The sequence below is a fragment of the Peromyscus maniculatus genome, chromosome 8 (genome assembly GCF_049852395.1).
Source record: "Peromyscus maniculatus bairdii isolate BWxNUB_F1_BW_parent chromosome 8, HU_Pman_BW_mat_3.1, whole genome shotgun sequence".
Taxonomy (NCBI): domain Eukaryota; kingdom Metazoa; phylum Chordata; class Mammalia; order Rodentia; family Cricetidae; genus Peromyscus; species Peromyscus maniculatus.
The window spans coordinates 95,308,553-95,328,120 of record NC_134859.1 but is presented as its reverse complement, the minus strand read 5'-3'; the positions used below and the strand labels follow the sequence as shown (position 1 = coordinate 95,328,120).

Genomic DNA, 19,568 nt, shown 5'->3' with positions numbered 1-19,568 from the left:
ACTGTGATAGTTAGCGTTAATTGTCAATTTAACATAACTTAGAATCTCTTGGAAATGGAGAGGGATTGTATACATTGGTTTGGACTATGGGACTGTGTATGGGGAATCATCTTACTTAAGTTAATTGATATGGAGAAACTCAGCCTGCTGTGAGAAGCACCATTTCCTAGGCAAGGCATCCTGAACTACTCAAGAGTGAGCTGAACACAAGCATGCAAGCAAGCACGCATGTGTGTATTCATGTCTCTCTGCTCTTGACTATGGCTATGATGTGTCTAGCTGTTTGACATTCCTGTCTTGATTTGTCCACAATGATGGATTGTAACCTGTAAGCTGAAATAAATCCTTTCCCCCTTAAGTTATTTTCTTTTTTCTTTTTTCAGTCAGTGTATTTTATCACAGCAACAGAAATAAAGCTAGAAAAGACCTTAGCTCCTACAGAGTCTCCCACCTCCCACTGTTTCAGAGTCTCTCACCTCCCGCTATTGCCAGGGTTTCTCACCTCCCACTATTACTGGGGTCCCCCACCTCCCACTATTGCTGGGGTCTCCCACCTCCCACTGTTTCAGGGTCTCCCACCCCCCCACTATTAACCAGGGTCTCCCACCTCCCACTGTTGCCACACCAGGGACCAAGACTTCTACATGTGGACTTTAAGTAATGCTACCCATAATGCAACCATACCAAATCCTTAGTATTTTTTCATCCCGCACTCCCAGACACCAGCTGTTTCTGAGCTGCCCCCTGACCCTGTTCCTCACACCCTCCGCTCCTACTCCCAGCACCAGAGGTCTGCCCACCAGTGTTGAGCCTTCTCTCCTTTTCTCCCCAGGTGATGCTCGCTGACAGGAAGGGAACAGAGGAACTGTATGCCATCAAAATCCTGAAGAAGGACGTGGTGATCCAGGACGATGACGTGGAGTGCACCATGGTGGAAAAGCGGGTTCTGGCCCTGCTAGACAAGCCCCCGTTCCTGACACAGCTGCACTCCTGTTTCCAGACTGTGGTAAGGACCATGGTTTCTGTCAATACACTCCCTCTCGTCTGGAGGCTGGGTCATGGCCTCAAGACCCTCTTCATCCTGATAATTTAATTCAGTTTCCTTTGGGGACAGGCTGCCACTGCTCATCCTTCATTACTGTAGCATTTACATTATGTTAGGTATAAGTAATCTAAAGGTGATCTTGTGTCAGTGGGTATATATATATATATATATATATATATATATATATATATATATATATATATATTTGAATTACATACAAATACTAAACCACTTTAAATGAGGGGCTTGCACATGGGCTGTATGAAAGAGGTCTTCTTCATGCAGGCCCTGTGCTAAGAGTTACACAGAACAGCCATAGATTCACAGCCCTGCCTTCTTTTTTAGTAAACCAGGCTGGCCTCGAACTCAGAGATCTACCAGCCTCTGCCTCCCAAGTGCTGTGATTAAAGGTGTGCGCCACCATGCCTGGCCAGCCCTGTTTTTAAAGACCACTGATCCAGCTGCCGAGCACAGCATTGGAACACGGAAACTCCATTTCCTAAGGAGCGTGCCCTGTATAATGACACAGTAGGAATAGCAAGTTACTCCCCGCCCTGCAGCCCAGGAGCTGTGAGCAAGATCACAAGAAATAAATCCAAATTGTACCATCTCCTGGCATGTGAAATGCAGAGTTTAGCGTCTGAAAGTCACTCTCTGAGGACAAAGCCACTCCCCTGTCACCTGCAGCTGCCCCCCACTGTGAAGGCCAAGATGAGGAGTTACAGGAGACAGGCAAAACCTGCATCCCCTATCTGACCCTTTACTGGAAAAGGGCCCTTATGAAAGACCCCAATAACTCTGCGACCCTTGTCACAGAGTAAAATTAAAAAGAAAGAAATGCACTGTAGGGCTTTCCAGTCACCACAGAAACATACACATTAAGATACACCACAACGAGCCGGGCGTTGGTGGTGCATGCAGAGGCAGGAGGATCTCTGTGAGTTTGAATCCAGCCTGGTCTACAAAGCGAGTTCCAGGACAGCCAGGGCTGTTACACGGAGAAATCCTGTCTCAAAAAAAAAAAAAAAAGATACACCACAATGTGTCAGTGCAGGCAGATGTTTCCCACCTCCGTTAAATGAGGTACAGTTGTCGGGGCTCACTCCTCCAACAGCTATCATTATCTGCCATCTCATTTATAGCTGCCCTGTGGTCAGAAATTGAGATGTGATCATTTCCCTTTTTAAAATCTTGGGAAACACCCTAAATGCCTTTGGATAGTCAGTCTCAAAACGAGGCATCCCCGTGGGCATGGCTTGGACTGGGGCTGCAGAGCCGGGACCGGCCACTGTGTGTCAGCCTCACACTGGGCACTCGGTCAGCTCTGCCCCCTTCACCACCACCCCGCCCCCCCACACACACACACACCCTCCACCCAGGCTGTCAGCTGCTCCAGCCCCCCGCCAGAGGTAGTGGTAAGATGGGAGGGAAACTGCATCCCATTCCCTGACCCTATGGACGCTGTGCAGCACTGGGAAGTTGCAATGCAAAGAAATGAAGGTGGAATTAAAGCCCAGGAGTGGAGCTCCCGAAGCCACTTCCGGCTGTTAGCACCGCACTGGCTCCCTCGGTGGTCTCTCCCTCCCCCAGCTGCAGTTTAGTGTTAGTATCCGCTTCGAGATGTTTTCTAGAATCGAGCAGAGGTCAGCTCTTACCATGCTCTGTTGTGCTGTTGGTTATTTCCTCATTAAATTCCCTGGTCTCTCCCATCTGTCCCAGCATAATATCCTCATAAATATGCAGACTTACTTGGCTCAGCGATGTATGCCCTCCGTGGGGCCAGCACTTAGCATACCAGTGACAGGGAAAATTTTTATAAAAAGGCAATATTTGAACACATTATGGAGGCAAAGAACATTGATTAAAATTTCCATCTCTGGTGCTCCCCTCCCCACCTACATATCATAAGTTTGTGTAATTTACGAGTTCAACCTAACCCAAGAGATGTATTTTTAGAAGCATCCCCTTAGGCGTGTAACTGCATTAGCATGTACCTCCTGGATGTCGCAGGCCAGATTTTACACATGTGCACCATCGATAACATGGGTTAAGATGAAATGATGGGCCCGTGTGGAGTCTTCACACCACCACTAGCTTAGAGATATGTTATCTGTACGGGAGAAGGCAGAGAGTGTTTGAGGCCCTTACAGTAACAAGGCACATATGAAACCAGGAAGTATGGTTATCCGACAGCCATCACCTACAGAGCTATGAAAGGACATTATCCTTCTCAAGGTCCCCATGCCATAGGATGAGTTATGTATCCCCCACCACCGGGAAAAGATTGTAAGAGTGCCCAACAGAGCAACCTGCCAGGGCCCCCCAACAGAGCAGATCTGCTGGTGCCCCCCAACAGAGCAACCCGCCGGTGCCCCCCAACAGACCAGACCTGCCAGTGCCCCCCAACAGAGCAGACCTGCTGGTGCCCCCCAACAGACCAGACCTGCTGGTGCCCCCAACAGAGCAGATCTGCCGGTGCCCCCCAACAGAGCAGATCTGCCGGTGCCCCCCAACAGAGCAGATCTGCTGGTGCCCACAACAGAGCAGATCTGCTGGTGCCCCTCAACAGAGCAACCTGTCAGTGCCCCCCAAAAGAGCAGACCTGCCAGTGCCCCCCAACAGAGCAACTTACCAGTGCCACCCCATATTTGATAATGAGAAAGCAAAGCAGATCGGTTCTGCCAGGGAGGAGCCCTACTCACGTGTGAACCTTGGTCTACAGGACCGGCTGTACTTCGTCATGGAATACGTCAACGGTGGGGACCTCATGTACCACATTCAGCAAGTAGGGAAATTTAAGGAACCACAAGCAGTGTGAGTATTTTCTTATTTTTATTAATATTGTGTTTTGTTTTGTTTTGTTTGAGTCCTATAATTTAGACAGCCTAATACTCCCAACTTGGAACTCCTTCTGGAGAAAATGTCCAAGGGTAAGTCTTATCACCTGGATCTGAGCACTAAAACTTCCCAGAGCAGCAGACGCACGGACAGACCCATGTATAACAAATGTTTCTAAGGACCAGTTAATTCTATTCTCAGCAGATAGAACTGCTGGTGCCCCTCCCAGTCACCTGCTGACATCCCTTTAGATGGAATACTTCACCATTAACTGAGTGGGTGGTAATTCATACTCACTATGCATCCAGCAAGAGTGTAAAAGGAATGTGAGGCCCAGCCCTTGGGGAGCCCACACCCTCACTTGGCATTTGGAAAAGCCACCCAACAATCTTAACACATTGCTGAAGCTGTACAAATGTGCAGAGGGTACCACTAATACCCCACAATTGGAGCACAAGTGTGCAGAGGGTACCACTAATACCCCACAATTGGAGCACAAGTGTGCAGAGGGTACCACTAATACCCCAGAACTGGAGCACAAGTGTGCAGAGGGTACCACTGGTACCCCAGAACTGGAGAGTGGGCGCAGCACATAGCTGGGGAATACCCACCCCAGAGGTGAGGGGCACCTTCCAAGAGAAGGATAAGAAGAGATGGGGAGCCGAGTCCAGGCAGTGGCCTGCAGTTCGTGCGATGTGAGGTGGGGAGGGCTGGGTGGATGGATGGAGAGTCTGCTGGGAGAGCAGCTGAGGAGGATAGCAGAGGGAAGGGCCTGATCCCATGGAAGGTCTCCCAGAGCCCACTGGCTGAGGAAAGAAGACGGGGCTGGTGCAAGGGGCCCTGTGGGAACCTGCAGGGAAGAACTGGAGCTGGAATAGGCCTTTATCTTTAACGTACATTCTATAAGAGGAAGAGCAAAAGGTGGTGAACTGGGCAAGAGAAGGAAACCTCTTTAAGTGACATCCTCAGGCTGGGGTGAGGACCCCAAGGGAAGACTCAGAAGCTTCTCTCGGAGCCTCACGCTGGGACGCTCCTTACCTGCAGGGGGAATGCAAGGGCAGAGAAATGGACCCCAGGTGGAAGTGGGTGGAGGAGGGGACATGGACTCCCACACCATCACCCGTCTCACATCCAGGGCGACTGCAACTTGAACAGAAGCAAACTGAACAGAGAGCTGTTTTCCATACCTAGATGCAGAGGGAGAGTGGGCCTGACCCATTAGTCAGCAAATGGAAATGGGATTGGGGCCCGTGTGCGATATGAAACATAGTCAGAGGAATCCAGGGCCTATGTGGGATAATCTGCTCTAGAAAGATTAACTGGAGGCAGACAGGGAGCTCTTTAATCGCAAGCTTTAAAAAATATCAAGGGGGCTTTTTCTGCTTTTATTTCTACTAAGAAGCAAATGCATTTTTACACCTGCCTTTATCCCTTCTTTATACATCACAGAGCATTAAGATACTCGCATTGTAAAATAAAGCTCGGAAGCCCAGAGCCAGAAAAGTAGAGGTAGCAAGACGGCCACCTTGTGTTACCAAGCTCCTGGATGGCACCTCATCTGATACCATTCTGCTTGTGCTGCAGAAAAGTTAAGAATGTAGGAAATGTGAAAAATAACACAAAAATCACCTGTGATCCTCTCTCCTCTCTCCCCCGCCCTGTCCCAGCCTCCCCTGCCAGCCCCAAGAGGTGGTCCCACTGCAGCCATTGTGTTTAGTTTAAGCCTCCAGGAATGTATTTACCCCGTGTGGACTTGTGGCTCCTTGGACTTCAAAGGCTCCCCAGTGCTATGCAGATTTTAAAACATTGTTCTGCATTTAATCTGAGTTCCAGATATTAAACTATTAATGATTTTGAAGTGATGGTAATGACTGTTTTTATTATGAATTATTTAAAAGGACAAACTCAAGCATGAATCATGGCACGTGCTCCATTTATTCCATTGGGCACTTGGCTAAGGAGTAAAGCAGCTAATGCATTCAGCAGCACGGCTTTGTCTTTGGGGAGTGGATGCATTCTCAAACACCAAACCTGCTTCATCCACGTGTTAGAGAATCGAAACTTTTCCCACGCAACCACACTCCTGACACAGAAGAGTCTCACAAGTATTCACTCCTTAAACTGTTATATTAGAAATTAATGTGTAGGGAGTAAATGAGCTGCTCACTTTCCACAGTCAAGAAAAATAAGTCTGTCTCATTGGCGTGATGGAGAGACAAGCAGAGCCAGGTGTGGAAAGCACATGTGCAGGGTGATCTCAGAGAGCTCTAGGTTCTCTCTCTCTCTCTCTCTCTCTCTCTCTCTCTCTCTCTCTCTCTCTCTCTCTCTCTCTCTCTCTCTCTCCCCCTCTCCCTCTCTCTCCCTCCATCTCCCATCTCTCATCTCTCATCTCTCATCTCTCTGATGCCCACACTTGAGTCAAAGAAGTATCCAGAAAGCTCCCAAAGCCAGATGTCTGAAGCACACTTTCTTTTGCAGATTCTATGCAGCGGAGATCTCCATTGGACTGTTCTTCCTTCACAAAAGAGGAATCATTTACAGGTGTGTCCTAGAGCTCTTCCTGCAGCCTCTGTGGGCAGGGGACTGATCCTGTGATGGGGACTTGAGACTTGCTGAGCCCCTTCCTCCTCTGTAGCCTCGGGCAAACGAGAGCTGCCGCTTTTTGATTTCTCGTCTCCTTTCAGCTTGTCACATTTTCCGCTCCGCTGGCAGCGCCTTCCTCTGCCTTTTATTTGAATGGAGGACAGAGAGCGGCAGAAAGTAGACTGCCATTCTAGATACTCAGCAGGAGAAGGACATGGGAGCTGGGGAGAGAGGAAAGCAAGCTACTGAATTAATGCTTTGGGGTTTCGGTGAAAATATTGTATCAAAAAAGAAAGTATCTTGAATAATTAAGAAGACATTGGCTCAGGCAGGATAGCGGATACATGGAAGGTAGCTCTAAACCTGTCACTTGGGAAACCTAGCTGTGTGTCTGTGTCCCCACTTCTGTGTGGGATATTAATAAATCAAATGCCTGGTATCACCCCAAACCTGATCATTTGGAATCCCTGGATTTGTAGCCACAGATATGATTGGGAATCAGTAATTCAACCCTTTATCATTCACTTGGCATTTAAATACCTACCATATCCCAGGCTCTGGAGAAAGAAAGACACAGTAATTCCTTGGTGTCTGGTCTCCAGGGACTTACCACATGAGTGCCACTGAGATGGCGGCGAGGCAAACATCCTTCTATTTTACCAGCTGCAAGCAAATTAAGTCATGTCCTGGGATGGCCCCTGACATTCACCTGCTTCCTTGCAGGGATCTGAAGCTGGACAATGTCATGCTGGATTCAGAAGGACATATCAAGATCGCTGATTTTGGCATGTGCAAGGAGCACATGATGGATGGAGTCACGACTAGGACCTTCTGTGGGACTCCTGATTACATTGCCCCAGAGGTAAGGGTCCCCAGTTGTTGTTTTCAATTTACAGACACATGCCCTCCAGAGAATACAAGGTTGTGTGTGGGCCATGACCACAGAGTAAACTAAAGCAGACAAACCATACTCAAACAGGGAAAAGAAACAGGCGTGTCCATCTCACCTAGCAAGGCCATGTTCTAGTTCACCGAACTTCTGGTTTTGTTCTGTGTACCTGTGAGACAGTCACATGATAAACTGTTTACCATATATGCCTGTGGTCATAATAATTTCAGAGACACTGGAATTGGGGGGATTTGCTTGTATATACTACAGTCTGCCTGTAAATATTGAGTAAGAAGGTAGTCACCATCCTGGTTCTTAGCATACTTAGCGTGATGAGGACCTAGTACCCATGAGTTGATCTTAGATAACAAGGGAGGTAAGAAAGATAAGCTCAGAAGCCAGATCAATGTGAGCTCTAAGCTTGGCTGTTATCTATAGGCTGCAGGGGCTCTGCAGGAAGTTCTTAATCTCTGTGCCCTCCCCACTTTCTTCAAGCAAGTCAGTGACAAGAAGTGACATGAGAATATAGCCAGAGACCCTTCCACTGCCACATGCTGTTGCCCTGGTGAGAGTCAGTACTCCTCAGGGAAGCTGAGCTTTTCTTTGTGATATAGCCTACAACAGACTTTCATTATAAATTCAATTTTTAAATTACATTTCCTTGTGTATGCACATGATCATGGCACCCATATAGAAGTCAGAGAGGAAGGGGGTCAGACCTCTCCTTCCACCATGTGGAGCCCAGGGGTAGAATTTGGGTCATCAGTCTTGGCAGCAAAAGCCTTACCTACTGAGCCATCTAGCTGGCTGCAGGAATTCACATGGCCAAGGGTGATGTTTTCTTGATATGTAACTGATTAGGATCTCCTTCCTGGGGGACCCAGTCATTGCTGCCTCCAGCCATGCTATGAACTTACATAATCACATATCCAAATGTGGATAATAAAGAGATGGTAGAGTAAAAATGACAGCCTTGACTGCAGTATGCTTTCTGAATGCTCCTACTGGCTAACAGGTATGGAGAGGACTCTGGGTAGGATCCCACCGGATGCCAGGATGCTTGATGACAAAGGGTGGCAGCAGTGTGTCTAGGGATGAAGGTGGCTTTGAACTTCCTTTCCATTAAGACCAGGCCTTTGCTGGTCAAACCCATGGCTTCTCATGTCTACAACACCCGAACTATCTGTTCTCATCAGGGATGACACTTAAAGATGAGATTGTCTATATAGTTAAGCTTTGTCCATTTGAGTGATTTTTTTTTTCTCCTGTTCATTATAAGAATGTCCTATTGCTACTGTAACCTACAACCATGAACTTGTAGTTTGTGTCAATTTAGGGGCTTAGGGTGTAGGTCGATGTTAAAATGCCTGTCTAGCATGCACAAGCCCTGGGCTCAACCTAGCAACCTAGTGCCACACATACATACATACATACATACATACATACATACATACATACAAAATGTTAATGCAAAGTTCTAATGTTCAAAGTTCAGTATCAATCTTTCTGGAGTTTTTTACTTGTATATACATTCTAACTGTAAATGTTGAATGAGAAGGTAGTCACCATCGTGGCTTCTTAGCATCCTCAGAGTGATGAGGATTCTGACCACATGGTATTAGGATTCTAATCTAGGAAGATGCAGTTGATGGGGTTAAAAAAGCATGGTTGGTTCCATGGTTTGTATACATAATAGGGGCCATATTAGGGTAGACCATTCAACTTTTCCTACTTCTGCAAACTGTTTACCTTGGCTTGTAGAAGCGTCTATGCCTTGGCTCATAGTGTTTTCTTCCACCTTCCTCGAAGCAACAGCATCTTCTGATCACTGTGACTTTTCCAACTCCAACCCTCCTCTTCCCACAACAGCTCCTGTGATTATCACATCCCTCAAATTGTCTAGATTCATCTCCACATCTCTAGACCTCAAGTTGCATCTGAAAAGTCCTTACTATGGAAGATTATATTCACAGGTTTTGAGGATTTGAACCTGGACATCTTTAGCGGAGGAATACCTTCAGTTGCACATACTCATTTTGATGACACTTTCTACTACCAAACACACTTAAGCACGTTCTAGGCATACTTTGGGAATTTGGGGCCTCTTCACACACAGAGAATAATGTGTACGTGCTGTGGGTACCTTGGTTTCTGAAGCCTCCATTCTTCAGTTCTCTGATGAGCGGCAATAAAGTTTGCAATCACTGTGTATTGCCTACTGTGCACCAGGTACCTGGAACACAGCCCCTACCCTACCACCACCCCTCACACCTTAGTCCTCAAGGCAAATCCCTTGAGAGGGGTTAGCATCAAGCCATCCTTCACATGAAGTGACTAAGGCCTTAGAAATATATCTAAAGCTAAATTACTAAGAAATGCTAAAATTAGGCACCAACCCCACATTCAAACCATCTCCAGACCTCTACACCACTTACATTACGCAGTAGCTCCTGTGCACAGACTGCGTTCTTATCTGTTTCCTTGGGACAGGGTCCTGTGCATAGTCCAGTGTGATGCTTAGTTTTTAATTGTCAACTTGGCACAATCTAGAATCCCCTAGGACTGTGGTTCTCAACCTTCCTAATGCTGTGACTCTTTAACACAGTTCCTCATATTGTAGTGACCCCCAACCATAAAATTATTTCATTGCTACTTCAGAACTGTAATTTTGATACTGTTATGAATTGTAATGTAAATATCTGATATACAGAATAGCTGATACATGACCCCTGTTTGGGGCTCGTGACCTACAGGTTGAGAACCATTGCCCTAGACGAGCTTCTCAATGAGGGATTGTCTAGATCAGCTTGTGCTGTGGGCATGCCCATGAAGATTATCATGATTATGCTAGTTGATGTGGGAAGACCCAATGCATGGTGGGTGGTCCTGTTCTCTAGGTTTGGGTCCTGGGACTATATGAAAGTGGAGAAGACAAGCCAAGATATGCGGGCATCCATTCTCTGCTGTTGACGGTGGGTGTGGCTCTGTTTCAAGTTCCTGCTGCCTCCACTTCCCCACAGTGACAGACTGGAACCTGGAACTCTGCTAAAATAAACCCTTTCTCCCCTAAGCTGCTTCTTGTCAGGGTGTATTATGGCCACAACCAAACAGGTAACTAGGACACCCAGGCTGCTTCCTTCTTACCCCCTCCCCCGCCCTGTGCTGTGATTCAGGCAGGGCCACCATGCCCAGCACTGGCTTCCTGACCCCCCCCCATCCCCTGCCCCAGGCTGTGATTCAGGCAGGGCCACCATGCCCAGCACTGGCTTCCTGACCCCCTCCCCCACCCCATGCTGTGATTACCTGCCCATGCCCAGCACCGGCTCACATTCTAGAAACTCACTGTGCCAAGTGTGATGCCTCCAGGGCTCCCTGGCCTTCAGTGCTGACAGCTCAGGAGAGGAGACATCCTGGGAGCCACAGCTGTGTCCAGCTTTCTCTCGCTGTCCAGCTGACTCTCACTGAAAATGTAGACAATGCAGCCTGGGAAAACCAGTTGCCACCAGTTCTCCTCCAGCCTCCACACCCCAGCCTCCACACGTCTGACATACTTGGCCCCAAGAATAGTTAGTGTTTTGGGAAAAACCAAATAGGTTCAAGGTTTCAGAATTTGCTCAAAGGTTAAACTAATTTTATCATCTGTGTAAATCTTCCTGCCAGGCAGAAGCAAAATAATTATCTTAGACGGCATTTTCCCTAATAGGCGAAGCAAAGATTGAAATATTTATGGCTATTTGTTCAAAAACCTTGAAATCGATTCATACTGTAGCGTCTCCCTAATGGGTAAAGATGGGTCAAGGCGAAAAATGTCACTCACAGATACAACTTGAGAGTAAAGATGAAAAGCCACGGAAGGGCTATTAATCAGAAAATAATTCCAGAAGCTGCATGAGCAGGTGTCTCCTTGCTCCAACATACCAAGAATTCTCCGGGTCCACAAGAGTCCTTGAGAAAATTAAGTACCAGCGTGAGAGGTGTGGCTCAGAGTCCAGGGGCACCCTCTGAGATGTTCGGGTTCTTGTGTCATTGAACAAAGTAATAGACCAGGGATATGCAGATATTGATAGATGTAGCGACCATTTATAGAGAAAGAGAGGGGCTCTTGAGAAGGAAGTAATCCAGAGAGCTGGGAAGAGTGCAAAGCTCAGAGGCCAGGCAGGACCACAAGAGTCTCGTTCTCATGAGTCTGCAGTCCCCATTTTCTGCATGTCATCTACACAGGCCCGCCCGCTTGGATGCTTGGAGATCCTGGGCCTGTTTCCTTCACAGATACTGATTCCTTATTTGGAGCCGCTCTAGGAGGGCTCTTCCGCCTTCCTCTCCCATTGGAGTCTTTCCTATCAATCTTGATGCCTTGTTTGGGAGAAAGGCGATTTAAAATGCCTACCTCACCAGCGTCGTCGGCTTCTTCCCTCCTTCCGTGAAGGAGGTGACTGGCCAGCATCCTTCTGTGTACTCCTGCTGCAGTGGGAGGGAAACCCATTTACAGTGAGTCACACAGCCACAAGCCTCGCTAGCACAGGGGACGCACCTCTCCCACGGTGTGTTGGCTCCGTCCCAAGGCCCCTGAGCACATCTTGATCCGTGTATTGAGGTCCTGTGGCTTGCCCAGGATCACACACCTGGTTACAGGCAAAGTTAGATTTGAATGTGAACCCTGAACCTCCTGACCCCAGAGCCCATACATTTTTTTTCCATGTATTACATCCACTCTAGAGTCATGGGAGAAAGGCAATTTAAAATGAGCATTCAGGGGCCAGGCAGATGGCTGGGTGGGTAAAGTGCTTGTTGTTTAAGCATACAGACCCGCGTTCAGATCCCCAGCACCTGTGTAGAGGCCAACCACAGTAGCACACTTCTATAATGCTAGTGACGAAGGGACAGGGACAGGGGGACCCTAGGGGCTTTAGGCCAGCTAGTCTAACTATATATCTGAGCTCTAGGTTTAGTGAGAGAGCCTGACTTAATCATATGGAGAGAGATTGAGGACCAGTGTTGACCTCTGACCTCCACAGGCACATGCGCACGCACACGCGCGCACGCACACATACACACATACACACACACACACACACAAACACACAAGAGTACACAGTGGGGGAGGGATGAATAATAAATACACTTTAACATAATAGTTTTATTGATTATTTGGAGATTTCACATGAGGCACCCCAATCACATTTACTTCCCAGTCCTCCCAGGTCCACACCCCCACCCTTGTGACCTCCCCCAAGGAAAGGCTGTGAAAAGGTAGAGACAATTAAAAGAAAAAAATTACAAATCTCAGTGAGAAAATAGCTCTTGCGGTCTACGCAGCCAAGCAGTGAGGCAGGAAATTGGCACTTGGCTGACAGAGAAAGGCGAAATGAGAGCGAGGCCGAGCGCCTGCAAGCCTCCTCCAGCTGCTGTGGATCGTGGGCCCCGGGCCTGGCCTTAAGAAAAAAGGCGCTTGATTAAAGAAAGAAAATGATAAACCCAGTGAGGCTCTGTTTCTGTCAGAGGCCAGTTTCTCTCTGTGTGGGGTCACAGTCCAGAGACTCCGGCACTGGAGAGAAAAGGAATCTGTGCTTTCCCTCAGAGAAATGCTTGAAAGAGCCCAAATCAGGCTTTCCTCAGGCGTCTTCCTTAAACTGTGTGATTCTCCTGGGCACACCTGTGAATTACGTAGGGTACACGACCTCATGTGTTCTATTGCCTGCCTGCAGCCCTCATCTCCTAATTCCCTGGCCTCAGCCCATCCACTCTGCCTCGTTCTCTGCAGCCTTTGGTACCCCCTCTATGGTCTTGTGCCCTAGAGGACAGTGTGCCTCTTCCTCCCCATCGTCCCCTCCCAGGGAACTTCAGGGAGGACCAGGTCCCAGTGGGTTCGCTTCTCTTTGGTGAATGCCTACTACATTCTAGACCAGGGCAAGCATGCCATTCGCTGTTTGATCCAGTCATCAATTCTGCTTTGCACATAAGGGAATGATACAGAGATTTGGTTCATTTTTCCCAAGGCCCCAATAAGGTAGGCCTGGGCTCTGCACCCAGGGCTGGGCAGCTTTCCCCTGCAGTGCCCATTGTCCTGAGAAGAAGAGAATTGCAGCTTCCACCTCAGCTGACACCCCGAGCACCCACCACACCCCACGGAAGCCTGTGAGCTGCTCTCTCAGACACAACTCCTTCCCAGTGCCCAGAGGACATGCTGCTGTTCCCTCTGGGTACCCACTCTGCTGTTCCCTCTGGGTACTCACGCTGCTGTTCCCTCTGGGTACTCTGCTGTTCCCTCTGGGTACTCTGCTGTTCCCTCTGGGTACTCATGCTGCTGTTCCCTCTGGGTACTCACGCTGCTGTTCCCTCTGGGTACTCACTCTGCTGTTCCCTCTGAGTACTCACTCTGCTGTTCCCTCTGGGTACCCACTCTGCTGTTCCCTCTGGGTACTTACTCTGCTGTTCCCTCTGGGTACTCTGCTGTTCCCTCTGGGTACTCACTCTGCTGTTCCCTATGGGTACTCACTCTGCTGTTCCCTCTGGGTACTCACTCTGTTGATCCCTCTGGGTACTCGGGGGCCTACATTAATTGGCTCTTCATTTAGAGGTTTATTTAAGTCATGTGAAAATGGGCCAGGGATTTCTGAGCTGTATTCTACCTCTTCCTCTGTGAAATTGCCTAAGTAATGGTGGGAGGAAGTGGCTGTCTCAGAGCCATAACCAACATTTGCTCATTTCCTCGGTGGTCCTCTTGCTCCCACCTGGTGCCTCCTGTGATTCCTACACCCATCCGCTAGCGCTCTGAGGGTGGTTGCGCTTTCCCTGGTTCACACAGGAAAGAGAGACTCGGAGAGGGGCGGTGGCCTACCCAAGGCTCACAGACAGCAAGAGGGACCTGGCCAATCAGCAGCCCCTTCTCTGTCCACATTCCTCCCTGTTCTTCCCAAACACAGCTCCAAAGACTGCTGGACGTGAGATCTCACAGCTCTGGAAAACCTTTGTTCCAGCTAAAAAGCTCTTACAGACACAAACCTCATCCCTAACTCTCCTTTCGAGTCTTTACTGAGTAAATAGTTGCTGTGTTCTGAAGTGCAGTGAACATTTTGAGTGGTTCTCTGGGGAGAATACTGCAGGTGAATACCGGGCGATGAATCCCAGAAGCAGATACTGCCCAGATCCATGTAGGAGCCACCTGCAGAGAAGCCACCAAGATCATGACAATGCATTTGATTCCAGGCTCAAGAGATCATGGCAATGCGTTTGATTCCAGACTCACTGGTTTCTGCCCTGTGTCGCCCTGTGCAATCTTAACATCCACCACTGAAGACAGACTTCTGGTCAGCTTCAGACTGTTGTATTCCTTCCCATTTTCTAGATCCTTGCTATAACCTGCTCTTTTAAGAACTTAGTGGGACATCTGTAAAAAGGGATCATCATAATTTCTTCCTCAAAGTACAGCTCTCAGCACCGAGTTTGAACGAACTTGTCCTGACTCAGAAGAACCAATCCCTAAACCCATGTCTGTTGCTTGTCAGTTGCTTCTCTTCTGTCTAGTGTAACCAACTCAAATGAGCGTGTGCACAGAGGCCAGAGGAGGACATCTGGTGCCTTGCTACGTCACTTTCGGGTTTATGCCCTTGGCAGGATCTCTCACTGAACCTGGAGCTATGCTGGTGACCAGCAATTCCTAGCAATCCTCCCATTTATGCCTCCCACAGCACTAGGATTATGAGCCCATAAAAGGCCATTCTCGGGTTTTGTGGTGGGGAGGGGCTAAGGGTAAAACTCGGGTCCTCATGTTGTCATAGCAAATGTCCCTCCCTTTGGATTGGAAAATGATCCCCATCCCAATAGACATAGACACGTCCTGTTCTCTTCAGTCATAAACAGAAGCATCATTTTTGTCTTAATAGAAAACATATTATTTTGAACCTGTATTTCCTAGTCTTCCACCTCTGGTCATATCCATATCCGTTGTTCTCATATAATGTATTTCTTCTTCTGGAGATTTCAAACATTACAGGTATTTCTCATATAATGTTCTAATATCTGTGATCAGAGATATTACATTTCCAAGTATTCATTTCACATCCATCTCCCCAGTTAGAGCTGTTATCCCTGATGTCTAGCAGGATGCCCACCCAAAGGCGTGACCTGTCAGCCATAAATGGTGACAAATAGAGAAGGAGGGAGTGGGGGGTATCACTGTAACAGGAACTCATGCATTTGCTTGAAGGTAGGACGTGTGTGTGTGTGTGTGTGTGTGTGTGTGTGTGTGTGTGTGTGTGTGTACATCTTTTGTGGTCACTTCTGTGTCCCATGCTGTAAGTAGTGTCTGACACATAGTTAGCTAGCATTTGTTGAGGGACTGAATTGAAAGGGTTAATGTTCATTTGAATGTCCAGGTGGCAGTAGTCAGTTCAGAGTGTTCAGTGTGTGTTCTGAGGACGGCCTCCCTGGAGCCAGGTCGACTTTATTGCCCTGAATACCTTTCACCCACATACCTAGGGGCCAGTTCTTACTTCTGATGCCAGGCACTGTGGGTGACATGTACTACAGTTACCTGACATAAGCACATTTGAGTGTGCACAATGCCATCTTATCCCTACCACATACTCACCAGAGTGTGCACAATGCCATCTTATCCATACCACATACTCACCAGAGTGTGCACAATGCCATCTTATCCCTACCACATACTGGCCAGGCAGAAGCTGGGATTCCAGGATCACAGCTGGAGAAAGCCAGCGATTGTGAACACCTTGCCCAAGGACACTTAGCCCCTGTGTGGCAGAGCTGATCCCCAGTAGTTGGACTTGGAGCCCTCTCACCCCGGTATGTTTCCCATTGAGTGTTGAGCTTGGATGGGTCACTGGAGTGGAGTTTCAGTGGGAAGCCTCACCCTTGCTCTGCTACAGTGTCTCCTGTGCATCAATCACCTCTAGTCTCAGGCCTGGTGCAGCTGAAGGGAACAGTCAGGAGCCCCGAGGATGTTCCCTGACCTTACAGACTGTCAAGCCTGCAAACCTGGAGCAAGCACTTTTCTGTTCTTCAGAACCCTGAAGACACTCTCTACGTCATCTCCAAGCCCTTTCCAGTCTTAGCATCCCAGCCAGCCTGAAGCCCTTTTAACTTTATACATGGGAGTCAGGTGGGCCTATGATCTACTCAATTCTCCAAGAAAGCCTTATGTGTCTACCCAGGGCTGAGTGAGGCCTTGATGCTGGTGCAGAGGTCAGTCCTCTGTGGTGGGTACGATTCCCATGAGGGGGAATCCAGGCTTGGGTGAGGCTGAAAACCATCTCAGGAGCTGCCTGGCCCTCAAGTACAGTGAGTGAGTAAAGGAGAAGGATCTGAACTCCGGGTCCAAACAGGACATCCAGGAGACCCCGGCAGGCCTGCCTGCTTCCTTCCGGGCGCTGCTGCTTGAACGGGTAGACAGTGGTTTTGCACAAAACTTCTCTCGTGGGTCCTGCGTTCCCTCCTTTGGAATTTATGGTGGTTTTCAAAACAACCCTAACTCTTCCACCAAAATAAAATATTTTTACTTTTGGAAAAAAAGGAGAACTGTCTTTTGTTTCCTTGAGAATAAAAAGACATGAACACATTTTATGAATACAGACCATTATTTTTTCAATGGCAGCTTGAAAAGAGCCTCTGTGTGTGTGTGTGTGTGTGTGTGTGTGTGTGTGTGTGTGTGTGTGTGTGTGTGTGTGTGTTCAGACCTTTCACTTATTTAAGAATGTACCCTGGACAGTCAGTAGATGTTATACAAAAATAAGCTAGGGTCCAGTTCAAGCCTATGAACCAGCAGAACCAACTGTCTTCACACTCGGTGGAATTACAGGGTCCATAGGCAGAGTGCCAGAAACATGGAGGGCAGAGTGCTTTCCCAGCTGCTTGGCACAGCTTAACATGAACCACCTCTACCAAGCTGGCTTTCCCAAGAGATGTCTAGGAAACTGCTCTAGGCCAGAACAAGCAGCATCTTCAAATGGTCAAAGTGAAGCCATTGAAGTCATCTGAATGACCAAGGATTGTGTCCAACCTTACCACTGACTAGCTGTATAATCCTGAGCAAGCTCCACACCTCTGTCTGCCTCAGTTCCTCTTCTTTAAAATAGACCTCAGAAGATCTAGATGAATTAACAGATGAAGACCCTAGCCTGTGGTAGTGATGTTGGTCATGCCCTTGTTTCTTCCAGTCTTGTCCCACAGTGTCCTCAAGCTCTCCCATCTCTGACCTGTCAAAAGTCAGACATCATCTGAAAGTGTCCACTGCTCTGGGATGCCTTTAAGCCAGTAGCCTTGGCAGAGGGGAGAAGGCTGGGTGGCCCTTAACCAGTGGTCTTCCGGTAGCCCTCACTGGGCCCATTGGCCTGATGGGAAATGAGAAGCCACCCCCTGATGCTTTCATGCCCTGGTCCTGTGCCCGTTCTGGAAGAAAGCCTATTCATACCTCACTTTTACAAGACAGGCAGCCATTTGTAACATCCTGACAGTCCCCTAAGCAATTGGCTCATATACATATAATCACAGTGATCATAGTGACAAATAGCTGTAAAAGGAGTGACAGTGGCCCCGGTCGGGGTCTGTCTTCAAAGCCAAAGTTCAACCTCCCATGTGCTGCGGGGAAACCTGCCAACTCTAGACCCTCTTGCCAAGCTGGCCTTCTTTTGTGAGCTGCCCCATTATGGGAAGCCAAATTGCCATGGCAGCCCCTGGCCCTGGCCCTGGGCCTCGGCATATCAGGCAGCCCAAGCTTGGCTGTAAGCCTCCCTTGGTCCACAAGTGCCAGAGGCACCTGCATCTGTCCCCACTGGTGACAGACCCAAGAGACTCTCATAGCTGTTCTGTGCTCTCTGAACCTAGTCTTCAGCTCAGAGCTGGAATCCCGAGGCCAAGGTGAGCCAGAGAACCTAAGTGAACTGTAGAGATTGGTAGACTCTATGGGCCCAGAACCATCACCGTCCAGTGAAAATGAAGAGCCAATCACAGCTGCACTTAGCAGGCATGTTTTTAATGGTCACAAAAGAAACAGATGAGATTGATTTTGTTGTATCTTATTTAACCCAGTATGCCTAAAGTTAAAAACTTGCAAAGGAGCTATTTTCCTTTTTTTATAAAATTATCAAAATCTTATAACTATTTTACACCTAGAGACATCTCAGTTTAGACTGGCCATATCTCATATGCTTAGTAAACACATGGCTAATGGCCATTGGACAGCATGGCTCTAGACAGCATCCCAGATCTGTGGGTCTGACCGCCGGCCCTCAAGAAGGGCTCCCTAGTTACCGCTTCCCTTTCTGCCTGGGGTTTTGGTTCGTTAGAGATGTTTATTCATAGCAATAGACCCTTGAGGGCAAGTGTGCTTTACTGTGGAAAGAAAGTTCTGATGCTGAGGTTGCACACTGTACCCCGGAACTGAGATCATCTGGTGTGCAAGCCGAAGATGGCACTGATGAACTTCTCGGAGAAGGAGGGCTTGGGCTGCCTTCCAAATGTCACCTTCATATTACAACTGACAGCATGGCTGTGCCCAGAGTGACTGTGATCCTGGTCTGGTGGCTGAGCAGGCGACTCAGCTAGGCCAACAATGCAGTGGGTAAAAGAAAAGCCATTGGCATTTGACATTCTGCTTTTGTAGACCTTGGAGAAGGGAGAGGGTGTTCTCGGCAGGGGTATGGGAGTTTAATGCTTCAGAAATAGAGTGATCTGGGGCCGAGTGGTGGGGAGAAGGGAGAAAAAAACTCTGTAGGTAGCTGTGACCTTTAGGAGCTGTAGCTCCGTGGGAAGAGAAACTGAATTCTCACACCCTCCGGCAGCTTTCTAGAATCAGACATGACTTAGACCATGTGAACATGACAGCACCATGTGAACACAGGAGTCTGGCTGATGGACCTACTTGGGTATTCATGGCATGTAGAATATGAACTAAACGGTTGCCATGCATGGTGACACATGCTAATATCCCAGCAGTTAAGAGTTTGTGAGTTGGAGGCCAGCCTGGGCTGCAAAGTAGCAAGACCCAGAAATGAAATAAAGTCTAAATTCCTCATTTATCTAGCTACTTTCTGGGTTCAACATCAGCTCCATGAGACAGTGAGTAACACAGATTATAGGAAATGGCTTTGTATGCCGAGGATAGCAGTTTATGCAACTGCTTTTAAAACATCATTATGCTACTATACTTTAAACCATTTAAAGTTATTCCCCTTTAGGCTGATCTTCAATACCCTT

At 48.1% G+C, this 19,568-nt stretch overlaps 1 protein-coding gene across 2 annotated transcripts in view; it reads left to right on the top strand.

Moving 5' to 3' along the window:
• Prkca (protein kinase C alpha) overlaps window positions 1-19,568 on the top strand; it is a 400,362-nt gene that overhangs the window by 349,059 nt on the left and 31,735 nt on the right. For both annotated transcript variants that reach the window (XM_015994108.3, XM_076543615.1), the window contains exons 10-13: window positions 833-1,006; window positions 3,768-3,859; window positions 6,362-6,424; window positions 7,190-7,328. In XM_015994108.3, coding sequence (XP_015849594.1) covers window positions 833-1,006; window positions 3,768-3,859; window positions 6,362-6,424; window positions 7,190-7,328 — 468 coding nt within the window. The remainder of the gene's footprint in view (window positions 1-832; window positions 1,007-3,767; window positions 3,860-6,361; window positions 6,425-7,189; window positions 7,329-19,568) is intronic.